Raw genomic sequence first — 13,216 nt, forward strand, 5'->3', positions numbered from 1 at the left:
CATCTAGACTACTACCTATAATACCAAATGAAAGATTCCCCCCAAGTAAAGACCTGATGCATTTTCAATGGTGGAAAATGAACGAAATCACAAATCTGCATCATCTGATAGAGAATGTGAATCTGTTGACCATAAGCCAATTGAAAGCTAAATTTAATCCTCCCCCATCAGAGAATTATAGAATCAATCAAGTCTACCACTTCTTAGACTCACTCAAACTACCGCGAACTCTCCCAGACCTAACTATGTATGAGAGAATATGGATGAGAGATCCTATGAAAAAAGGCTCCCTATCCCTGATTTACAACATAATGAACAGTCTAGGAGGAGAAGGAAGACTCCCATATATGGAAAAATGGGAAAAGGACCTAAACATAAACATGTCAACAGATAGATGGAGTCAATGCTGTGAGACAATATCAAAGGAGAGCCACCAGGTGACTTTGATGGAGACGTCCCTAAAGATTCTCCATCGAACCCACCTGGTCCCAAAAAGACTACACCAAATTTATCAATCAGTCTCGCCCCTCTGCTTCAGAGGATGTACAGAGGAAGGCACTCAGGTTCATATATGGTGGACCTGCCCAGTGGTAGCAGGGCTCTGGACACAAGTTCACAGGCTTTTGCAGAGACTGTTTATAGACCCCCTACAAAAATCTCCAGCAGTGTTTCTCTTAGGAGACCGCCAAACGGGGGTCAGATATAGCGCTCACAAGCTGATCCAGGCTGTGTGTATGGCAGCAAGGATCCACGTTGCATCAAGATGGAAACAAAGGACTCTTTCATTCCAAGAGGTATTGGATAGAATCTCACGGATAGTGATGTATGAGAGACTACATGCAATAGGATCCGATTCACTAGAAAAATTCGGGGAGGTGTGGAACCCCTGGATTGCCTTGATAGACATTCCAGGATTCAGACATGTCCTCCAGTTGACCTAAAATCAACTAATAGTGCAATTAAGTCTAAAGTTTTATTGTTTGATTGATAAAGTTAAAAACTTTAAAACATGTTACATTCTGCATAAATTAATTAATAACAGAAAGAATAAAATAGTTGAATACAAGAAACTAAGTACAAACAAGTTTAATGTATATTCATTTTATGATCAAATGGCTGCTAAATGTTATACTTTACCCCCTGTGAGGGGAAACGTAATTTTGATGACAAAGAACGTTGTACTTACTCTGTTTCGATTCTTTAATAAATAATATTTGAAACTAAAAAAATGGCTTCTCTTCTATGTGAACTTTTTGATGTGCAACAAGAGATGCTTTCTGCATAAAACATTTCCCACATACTGTACAAGAAAATGGCTTCTCTCCTGTGTGAATTCTCTGATGTGAAACAAGAGATGTTTTTTGGATAAAACATTTCCCACATTCTAAACAAGAAAATGGCTTCTCCCCTGCATGACTTCTCTGATGCCGAACAAGTACTGATTTCACTGAAAAACATTTCCCACATTCTGAACATGAAAATGGCTTCTCTCCTGTGTGAGTTCTCTGATGCTGAACAAGGACTTTTTTCTCTACAAAACATTTCCCACATTCTAAACATGAAAACGGCTTCTCCCCTGTGTGACGTCTTTGATGCTGAACAAGGACTTTTTTCTCTGCAAAACCTTTCCCACATTGTGAACATACGAATGGCTTCACTCCGGTGTGAGTTCTCTGATGTGTAGCAAGGGCTTTTTTCTCTGCAAAACATTTCCCACATTCTGAACATGAAAATGACTTCTCCCCTGTGTGAGTTCTCTGATGTGTAACAAGGGCGGATTTGTCTGCAAAACATTTACCACATTCTGAACATGAAAATGGCTTCTCTCCTGTGTGAATTCTCCGATGTGTAACAAGATATGATTTCTCTGTAAAACATTTCCCACATTCTGGACATAAAAATGGCTTCTCTCCTGTGTGAGTTCTCTGATGTTTAATAAGGACTGATTTTGCTGCAAAACATTTTCCACATTCTGAACAAGCAAATGGCTTCTCCCCTGTGTGAGTTCTCTGATGTGTAGCAAGATTTGATTTCCCTGTAAAACATTTCCCACATTCTGAACATGAAAATGGCTTCTCCCCTGTATGAATTCTTTGATGTACAAGAAGATTTGCTTTAAAGCCAAAATGTTTCCCACATTCTGAACATGAAAATGGCTTCTCCCCTGTGTGACTTCTTTGATGTACAAGAAGATTTGCTTTAAAGTCAAAATGTTTCCCACATTGTGAACATGAATATGGTTTTTCCCCTGTGTGTCTTCTCTGATGTTGAATTAAATTTGATTTCTGATTAAAACTTTTCCCACATTCTGAACATGAAAACGGCTTTTCTCCTGTGTGAATTCTCTGATGTCTAACAAGATGTGATTTAACACGGTAACGTTTTGTACATTCTTTACAAGAATACGGCTTCTCCCTTCTGTCGGCTCTTTGATGTTCTCCACTTCTATGACATTTATTCTGGTTATCGGTCTGTGATAAATCAGAAGATGGGACCTGTATAGGAGGATCAGATGATGGATGTTTGGTGTGAAGAGCTGAGAGGATATCTGGGATTATGGCAGGTTCTTCATATGTATCTTGTGTGATACCACAATCTTCTGCTTTACAATCTGCAGATATCAGACGTTCCTCTGAGCTCCCGGTACCGTCACCTGCAAAGAATAACGCTGATTATTTTTTTAGTACCATAAACCTTAAAAATGATACTGATATTTTACAACATTTCTATACAAATAAGTCATGCAGCAAAATGTAATCATCAACTAAGGGTGCTTTTGCACAGGCTGACAGTCGCTAGAGTAATCACTGAAAAGAGCCATTACGGATGACTGTTGGCCAATGTAAACACGGGATCTGACAGAGCAAGTATATGAGAATTGCTCACTTGTCGAAGCTCACAAGATTTTCAGTTCAGAAAGCATCAAAAACTACAGATGTGAATCGGGACTTACAAGCAACTAATTCTGGTTTCAATCAATAACATGAGGGTCCTGAAAGAGATTCATGAAAAGTAATTTCCAACAGAGTCCTCCACAAGCCCTGGGTTACGGTTCCCGGAAGATCTCTGAGCCCAAGCTATAAAATAGTATATTCCATACAGATGGAGTTCGGCCATTTCTGCACCAAGGTTATCTTCTGTTTTTCCATAAAGAACTCATATAAAATCTCCCATGAAGCCGGATGTCAGTAACACACGGTGTACTGCAAATATAGAACTGCTCATCTATAAAACAGCTTAGTGCATACAATAATTTTATTTACTGTCGCGTTAGACCAGAACAATGCTGGTGTAACAATCTTATGCACGTTCGAAACCTCTTCTTGTAACTTGAGGGGACAGATCGCATGGTCAGTAAAGCCAGGGGTTGGTAACAAGTAAGTATCAGTTGCAGTACAAATGAGCAGGCAAGTAGCATAGTCAGTGGAAGGCCAGAGGTCTATAACCGGTTAGTTTCAGTTGCAGTATAATGGAGCAGGTAGGTAGAGTAGTCAGAGGTCGGTAAAGGGTAAGTATCAGTTTGCGGTGTGAAGGAGCAGGTAGGTGGTGGAGCTCGAATACTGGCTGGGAACTCCATCACGCAGGGGGAAAGAGTGGCAGGGCCAGGCATTTATAGGAGAACAGGGTGGAGTCAAACAGGAAACCGAATCAAGAGCAGGAACCAAGGACACTGTCATGCAGGGGGGCTAATCAAAGGCTAGATAGCTTAGCAACTAGAGCAGCTGCCTGGAGCACAGGAGCTGCTAGGTTCAAGTCCTGATTGCTGGAGGCAGGGAGGCATGTGCCAGCTGAGTCAGGCCTCCCACATGCATTAATGACTGCCTAGCTTGCCCCCACTCCCAAACGTAAGGCGGTTCCTGCCACTACGAGTGCTGACAATCTTACAGTGCTGTCCCTGTTCCACTCTTATATGCGTTCACTGTAGTCTGCGTGATTGCGCTCGGGAAAAAAAGCAGAGTCACTCTATGACCCTATGTGAGAGCGCACATAATGGAGGATGGTAGGGCAATAGAAGATGATGGAAGCTATTTTTGAAACATTGGAGAACGTTGGAAGGCTGTTTGCAAGACAGTAGAGGATAAGGGGGCTCTTTGGGGGCACAGTGAAGGATGATGGGGGCTGTTTAAGGAAAGTGGACAATGATGGGAGCTGCTTGGGGGACAGTGTAGAATGATGACGGTCTGTTTAGGGAATGGTGAAAGATGATGGGGGACAACAGAGACTGATGGGGGCTGTTTGGGGGACAATAGAGAATGATGGAAGGACTTTGATATAGACGTGAATGATATCTTTTGGTGTCTAATGTGTGCTCTGGGCCCATTGGACTCAAGTTATGCCACTGATTAGGAGCATAGAAAGAGGTGACAATACTAATTGAGGCCACAGAGTGGGGGTCACTTTATTAATTTGGGCCACATAAGGAGTCACATTACTAACCAGGCCACAGCAGGGGGCACTATTAAATAAAGTGAGATCACAAAGGGGGACACTATTACTTAGTGGGACCACAGTGGGCATATTATTGGAGGACTGGAAAGTTCACTAGTGGATGGGGACAGTGGGCAGAAGCAAGTTTTGGCTTCAAGAAATCTTAGAGCCAGTCAGTGCCCAGAGAGAAGAAAATATTATAGAATATATTATTATTTTTTTTTCAGGGCAAAAGAGGGGCGTTCTAAGTTTTGCTCTGGGGCCCCATGGATTCTTTGTATGCCCGTTTTTACTTGCAGCCTGCTCACTTTACAGTTTACTGTCATGTTGCAAGTTCGGGTCTGTAGACCTGCAGTCAGGCTGAGACATATCTGTAAAATGTGCCCTTAATGCTGTCATGGAATATATAGTGTTAAGTTTCAGAATGCAATAAGTGTATGTTTCTTACCTTGTATTGGACTATTGACCCTTAAATAAAAGGCTAAAACCTATGGTTTGTAGTGCGGGTAACTAGGATTTTAAGATAAGAAGTCAACAGCCAAATTAAATAAGGCTAAGCTGTGTTAACAGAGAAGACACACAACTATTGCAGAAATAGTGTCTAATGCAACAACAATATCCTGACTGCAGTAATTTCCATGTCTGAGACGAGCCTTAAGAGCTTTGAGACTATTTGGTAGTTGTCAATAAGTCTTATGATCAATAAGTATTTTGACCTTTGTAACAGTAAACTATGTAACACTTATCTTTGTACCAAGTAACTTTTGAATAGGCCCTCTTCTTTCTGTATAAGAATTGGTAATGTTGATAATAAAGTAGAATTCATTGAGTTCTCACCAGGACAAAGCCGGCTGGTAAGAAACTGTTATTCTTATCCCTCATTGTGTCTCTGTGATTCTGTCTGGTCAAAGTTGGGTAAGTGTGTTCATTTATATTGAGTGGTTCATTTAAGGTCTAAACTCGGTCTATTTTATATGACAAAGAACCCTGTCAAATAAGCTGTCTCATTGTCCAGATTTGAATTAATGTGTAATCCAGTGTGTTTGAAGGCCATAATAGTATCAATAGGTTGGATAATTGTCCTAGTGTGGATATTCTATGATCTAAGTTCCCTAATCTACTGGTAATGTGTTCCGGATCCCTGACGAGGGACTGATGGTTTAGGTGGGTCCTGCACTGTGAAGTTTGAGTTTTTAGAGTCACGCAGCGGAAACACTTGTACTGTATGTTGTCTGTAGGAAGTGTGTCTGATTTGTGACAAGAATCTCTTGCCATAGTCGACATGATATCCTCAGACGGGGTTACCCTCTCCTCAGATAAGGAGGAAAAATGTTATTAAAAACCCATATAGATTACCAGTGAAACATGGGTAACGGATGGTCTAAGAAAGCTACCTCGGATGAGACAGAATGAATAATGGCCAAAAACATAGTAAGGAATGTGGAAGGTAAAGAGATACTTAAAGAAGGTCAGGCTTTGATGTCTATCATGAAACAAGACATGGGACCCTTAGTCCCTGTCTGTGGTCAATTGCAATGATAGAATATAAAGGTAGTTTTAAAGATGCTAAACTCCTGGAGGCAGCTGAAGGGTGGGACAGATGGGCCTGCCTGGTGCTAAAGGGAAGATAGAAGAAAGAATTGAAAATGATGGTGTCAGTAAGTACAGAATGAGAAAGATAATATTACTAAAAATGCCAGATCCAGAGAAAACAAAACATGGGGTTCTATAGAGCTTTTCTACAGTTAGCAGGAGTTTATGACTGCTGTTATAAAGACCTAGAAGAAGTGGGCAGACATAAGGCTGATCACTTTTTCTTCCCTTTGATGCTGGAGGAATTTAATCCACCACCTGACCCTAAGGTGTCAGGTTCAGGGGCTATTTTCCTACGTCATCTGAAAGACGGGGCTTCAAAGCGTATGACAGAGTTAGGAATTACCTTGCATGATGTTAGGCAGGAGAAGACAGAGTCAGCAGAAACTTTTTTGTCTAGGATTCTGGTAGCATGGAGGGACTTGGGATACAGTACTAATGTCCCTGCACATGCACAACTTCTTACACAAGCCTTTGTGAAGGTCTCAAAAGGATCCTGAAGGACAAACTAGACGCTGCCCGTCCTGAATGGCGTACTCTAGAGGCTCAGGCTCTTCTTCAAGTTGTCCGCAGTTTGGAGCTAGGCTCCTGTACTACTGTACTTGAAAACCTGGACAATAATGAATCCTGAAAACCTATCACTTTCTACAACTGTGGCAAACAGGGCCACATGCGTAGACAATGTAGGGCACCTCCTAAGGCTCAGAATGGACAGTCCAAATCCAGACCGTCCTCCCCTGACCATTAGGAAACAGGTAATCCAGTGTCTGTGCTCATTGATGACGTCTGCCCTTTGCAAGTTAGCAAATCCAGAAAGGGCCCAGTACCTATTGTCTCTGACTGTAGGTTTAGAAGGTCCTCTCCCCTTTCTGGTAGACACTGGAGCAACCACTAGTGTAATACACAGCAGACGTGTCAAAGAGAGTGACGTCAGTAAACAAAACCTTTCATGTGTAGGAGTAGATGGAACACCAAAAAGTACTTCTTTGTCTAAGCCAATGGAAGTGAAGTTCACAACCAATTATTCTCTAACTACTCGATAGTTGGTTAATGAAACCCCTCCTCTCAACCTATTAGGAGCAGATTTGCTGCAGAAAATCCACACCTCTTAGAGTTCAGGGAGGATGGGTCGGTTAAAATCACGGGTCAGTTAGCTGAGAAAGAAATCTGTATACTAGCTGCATTTTGTCAGTCTTCATAAACCCCTATAGCCGTATGCACACCTTTGTTGTCAGAGGAGGAGCTAGGACAATGCTTACAACAAGTTCCAGCCCGCCTTTGGAGTGAGGGAACAGGGGATATAGGCAGACTAGCAGTATCACCAGTTCAGGTTAGGTTGAAACCAGGAGTCCCATTGCCATGTATTTCTCTACTCTATCCTTCTGTATAAAAGACAGCAGGTATTTGTTTGCTTTCACACACCTAGGCAAGCAATATACCTGGGGTTGTGACGCTGTAGGGAGCTCAGATATCACCCTCCCTGTTCTCACAGCTCATGGGTCAAGTGTTGGAAGGCTGGCAACCTGAATCACAGGCTGTTGTTTTGCTATGATACGTTGATGACCTTTTGCTCTGTGCTCCAGACAAAGCCACATGCATAGAAGCTTCAATTTCTCTTCTTCAATTCCTGGTAAAGAACGGATGTAAGGCGTCAAAGAAGAAGTTCCAGTTTTGTTGTTCATTTGTGACTTTTCTTGGACATTGTCTCACGTCAGGAGCTCGTCATCTCAACCAGGACCGTAAATCTGCAGTTATGGACATTAAGGTACCCGCTTCTGTCTCTAAACTACGTACCTTTCTAGGACTTGTTTCTTATTGTAGACCATGGACTGTGAATGCTTCACATCTGATGTAGCCGCTGTATGACTGTCTCAAAAAAGAACCCTTCCAACTTACAGAAGTAGCCATCTTGGTAGCCCCAGTCCTGGGCCTGCCCAACTATGACAAACCCTTCAGGCTCTACTGCAACAAGAGCAATGGACACGCAGCAGCAGTCCTCACACAGCAGCACGGAGGGCACCAACGACCCGTAGCCTACTATTCCAGCAGGATAGACCCCGTCGTCTGACGATCACCTTCCTGTCTACGAGTAGTAGCGACAGTCTCCAGTATGTTGGACAAGTCAGCGGACCTAGTTCTAGATCATGATGTACAAGTGATAGCACCACATGATATCCCTGCCATTCTAACACAGGTTCAGCCCAAGTACTTGTCTGCAGCCCGTTGTCTGAGACTCCAATGTGCCCTCCTGATGCCTGCTAACGTTACCATCACCCACTATCAGACTTTAAATCCTGCTACTCTCTTACCGGAATGGGATGACACTGACCGAGCGACTCAAGGAGAACCTCACGACTGCACCCAGCTCATGCAGATGGAAACTTGTGGGTTTGATTCCATCAAGGACACTCCACTACTTAATCCTGACTTAACCTTGTTCATTGATGGCTCCAGGTATGCTGTAGATGGACAATTTCACACTGAATATGCGGTCACCACACAGACCCCTGTCCTTCATCAATAGTCATTACTTGCCCACGTCTCAGCCCAACAGGCTGAACTGCAGGCCCTTACGTCTATACGCTGGCACAAGCTAACATTTACACAAACTCAAGATATGCCTTGGCAGACCAAGCAGCCAAAGAAGCAGCCCTGTTGCGCCTCACACCGGCAGTTCTGGCCACCTGCCAAGAAGAAGATGACATGTCACCGTCACTAAATATCTCACATCTTTTGTCTTTGTATATGCGCTCTGTAGCGCTACGACGTCGTTACGATTCGTTGTCAACCATGAGGAGTTTGTTGGTTGCAACCTTTTTGAGCCTCTACACTAGGCATAGACACTGCTTTGCCTATTGCTGCTGGTCATCCTGGTAACGTGTGCTTACCGGTCACAGTATCACGTGAGCAATGGAATCCCATGCATGCGTGGTTTATTACTGTGACGCTGGCGCTGCTATGTCACTATCATTACATTAAAGACCGCCGCCATCTTGGGTCCTGCAGGCTGTGCTCCATCGACCTGTAAGTGTTTGCACCTGTAAGGGGAGTTCTTTTTAGATTGATTGTATACAGTGATTGGTGTTTATCTGTATTTAATGTGGGGCTGGTGGGGATTCCCTTAGCTTGACAAAGACTCCCGTTTGGAGTTGAAACGTTGCCTGCATGCTTTTGATCTTGGAAAAATAAAGAAGCATCCTCTGTGATGCATTCATTTTATTAATACCATTCGTGGATGCTGCCCTATGTATTCTACTGTGGTCTATTTTGGAGCTTTGGAGTCAGTTCCTTTTCTCTGGGCTGTGCATTGCTGTTAGCCTCACACCAAGTGGTGATTACCTGTGAGTGCCGCTGCTACCTCCACTTTCAGCGGAAGTAATTTCTATGTCTAAGATGACCCTTAAGAGCTTTGAGACTATTTGGTAGATGTCAATAAGCCTTATGATCAATCAGCTTTGTCACCAATGTAACACTAACCTTTGTACCAAGTAACTCTTGAATACACCCTCTTCCTTCTGTATAAGAGTTGGTAAAGTTGATAATAAAGTAGAATTCATTGAGTTCTTATGGAGAAGTGTCTTGACATAACATGGAGTGATTTCATGCTATTGATAGATAATTGCTAGCAAAATCTCCTCATCACGGGCTTCCATATCTACCATTTTAGCACCTGGCAACGAGGTCATCAGATCGGTACCGCTGTGGTCCGATAACAATGCACTCGTCTGAAACTGGCCATATAAAGAGGAAATACAGTTTCCGGTTAGTATACATGAACAGAGCTTGGCTCTTGTGCTGCATGTATGAACTGAGCTTGATTCTGGTATTGCATCTATATACTGACCTTGGTTCTGGTGCTGTATTTATGTAATTAGCTCGTATTTTGTATGGCTAATTGTAACTTGTGTTCGCATGATAATCCACACTATATGGTGCGGATTTTGACACGGATCCAGAACTGACTTCATCCTTTCAATTGAAGGGGTAAAGTCTGATGCAGATCCTCATCAAAATACACACCAATGCTAAAGACTGAAATGTGGAATTGGATGCAGATTTGTAGCAGATTTTCCTCAGCAGAAAATCCACTATGTGTGAACACATGCTTAGGTTGTGCTGCTTCTCAAGGGCCCGTGATTTATTCTTGCCCTCAAATTAAATGTTGCCAGCCAGACCCTGACCATTACACAGAGCTGCCATGAGATATATTGGGCTCCCATATAATGAGATTAATGAGCCCCAGGGGACAGGTGGGGGATGGTGTTGGAGTCTTTAGTAGGAGGTGGTGAGCAGAATGGCCAGCGGGGAGCAGAGTAACAGTCATTGACCACTGGGGGGCTCCTTAAATGGATCCAACCCCCCGAGATATAATTCCTACTGCTAGTGTGCAGAGTGCTGGCGATCACTGACTTAGCTCAGGACATATTGATATCTTTATTGACAGGCAGGCAGCAGCCAGCGGTCAGCGGGGGCCTCTGTAACCATTTATCCTGCCCTGATGGCGGTCCGGCCATTAGACTCTTCCTGATTCTGAACAAACTCTTTGGAGCCATTAGAGAACACATCTGTAAGCCGTTACTTTATCTCCAACCCCCTTATAATCGGCTCAGACGTTATATTAGGATGGAACTACTCGGAATCTGTTTCCTAATTGTGCCCATTTATGGCAACTGGAAGAGTATTACGGTGAGATCACACACTGCGGAATTGTATAATCTACAGTACAATGTAAGGGAGGGGGATTCTAAGAAACCGCATTCACTCACAGCTGAGAGATAAGATGTGACACCTGAAATATGATTTATCTGGTCGGCCATATTCAGATGGCTGAGTGCGAGTTGTGCTGAGAACTCGCATTGGGCATCACATGGGCACATATGGACTGTGTGCTGCCCCATGCTGGCAGGCAAAAGACATTGCATGTCTGATTCTGGTCCTTGAATCAAACCAGAATAGAACAAGCTGTGAGTTTTTTCATGTGAACCACGTAATAGAAAGGTGTTCATGTTAAAAGTCTAATTGGCTATTAAGGATCTAAGTGCGGTCTATTAAATACATGGACAGAAGTCAGATGGGAAATAGTGGCTGTCTGAATGGGATCTTCATGATGATCAGCACCTCAGTGTCTTCCTGCCAAGTCTCTGGTGAGCGACATCCCTGACACTCCAGCACTAAACTTCCATCCTCTAACGAATCCTCTGTTCTTTGGGTCTATGTCTCCACATTCTGGATTCCGTTATGGGGGTCTTTGCCTCCATCTTCGGTATTGTGTTAACACAGCAGCTTGATATGTCTCTAATAGGAATTAATGGTTCTTTAGTTCTTCTAATCCCTTTTACATGGCCTAATTGTCAGACGTAAACATTGTACAGTTGATTTCAGGTCATTAAAAAAAAAAATGCATTCCTGAGCGGACATACTGGTGACACTCGCTTATCACCTGATCGATGATTTTTAGCTGTACATCTCTCCATATTACCGAGGAGAAGACCAGCCGGCCTATGTGGATCAGCGGTCATACTAAAGATCATTTGTTCCCATAGCATCGATTCTTGGTCCGTGTAAAACAAAAAGAAAACAAGCAGCAACTGACCTGCCTACTGATCAGCGCTGGTTACATCAGATCAAGAGTTGGTCAGTGTAAAAGGACCCTCAGTCCCAGAATTGGAAAACCATTTCTGCCATAAATGCCCATCATGTGTTATCAGCTATAACGGTATCCCATGTCATCCATATTTAGTTTGTACTCCGGCTGAATGGGAGAATATACAGTGGAAACTGACAGAACCAAGAGCTTATAAATCTAAATAACTATCTGCAGCCGCTGACCGAGGAGAATCTGTGACTCTCCTCTGCTGTATTTAGTGGTTACTACTCACCTGGGCGGTTACCTGTAGGAATCTCCTCTTTACACCGCTGATCGCCCCTCACATTTGTCTCTGTAGTAGTAATATTGGTCAGATCTTCATCCTGATACAAAAGCTGTGAGACAAATATTGTAAAAGTCAGCAGACAGTTGGAGAAGTCGTGTGGAAGGTTTTACAAGGAAAGAAAAAATCATTAATCATCATGAAAAACTGACCTGACAGCAAAAGTTATCAGTCATGTCAGAGTGAATGACCTAAAGAATGGTCTGATACATTTAATGTTTGTATGACACTGGGAAGTTAGATTACATAGGGGTGCCAATACTTTTGCACGTAGCACTAAATAATCAAGTTGTGACCCCTTTACTTTTCCTATTTAGGACCTAAAGAATGGTCGTGCCAAATTTCATGTTTGCAGGACACCGGAAAGTAAGAGAATTAGATCAGGTACATTAATTACACAGGGGTGCCAATACTTTTGCAATTAGCTTTGAATTTTGGAGCTGTGACCCCTTTACTTTTCCTATTTACGACCAAAAGAATGATTGTGCCAAATTTCATGTTTCTACGACACTGGGAAGTTAGAGAATTAGTGGCGACTACATTACACAGGGGTGCCAATACTTTTACACTTAACATCAAATAATCAAGTTGTGACCCTTTTACTTTTCCTATATAAGAACTAAAGAATGCTCCTGACAAATTTCATGTTTGTGCGACATCGGGAAGTTAGAGAATTAGATTTGGTACATTATATAGAGGTACCAATACTTTTGCACTTGAAACTGAATAATCAAGTTGTGACCCCTTTACTTTTCCTATTTAGTAACTAAAGAATGTTCCTGCCAAATTTAATGTTTGTATGACATCAGGAAGTTAAGAGAATTAGATTAGGTACATTACATAGGGGTGCCAATACTTTTGCACTTAGCATTGAATTTTCAAGTTGTGACCCCTTTACTTTTCCTATTTAGGATCTAAAGAATGCTCCTGCCAAATTTCATGTTTGTGCGACATCGGGAAGTTAGAGAATTAGTGGCGAGTCAGCGAGTGAGTCAGTCAGTGAGGGCTTACCCCTATATATATCAGGAGTCAATACAGAGCTATCTCCCATCATCTATTTATACCCAGGATTGTAATATAGGGGCGCCCTCTAAATTTAGAGGAAAGTTAGTTTCTACACATCAACATAGGAGTGGGTTCTTTACTGTAAGATCAATGAGGCTATAGAACTCTCTGCCGGAGCACATGGTGATGGCAAACTCATTAAAAGAGTACAAGAGGAGCCTGGAGTGTAATAATATTTTATGTTATATTACTGATTATTT

The 13,216-nt window shown here is 42.5% G+C and overlaps 1 protein-coding gene across 1 annotated transcript in view; it reads right to left on the reverse strand.

The window, feature by feature from the left end:
• LOC136627319 (oocyte zinc finger protein XlCOF6-like) overlaps positions 1-13,216 on the reverse strand; it is a 232,291-nt gene that overhangs the window by 199,600 nt on the left and 19,475 nt on the right. The window contains exons 11-12 of the mRNA XM_066602321.1: positions 11,901-12,003; positions 985-2,653 (exon numbers count right to left, since the gene is read on the reverse strand). Coding sequence (XP_066458418.1) covers positions 1,221-2,653; positions 11,901-12,003 — 1,536 coding nt within the window. The 3' untranslated portion in view covers positions 985-1,220. Of the gene's footprint in view, positions 2,654-11,900; positions 12,004-13,216 lie in introns of the transcript that reaches the window.

This window comes from Eleutherodactylus coqui, chromosome 5 (genome assembly GCF_035609145.1).
Source record: "Eleutherodactylus coqui strain aEleCoq1 chromosome 5, aEleCoq1.hap1, whole genome shotgun sequence".
NCBI lineage: Eukaryota > Metazoa > Chordata > Amphibia > Anura > Eleutherodactylidae > Eleutherodactylus > Eleutherodactylus coqui.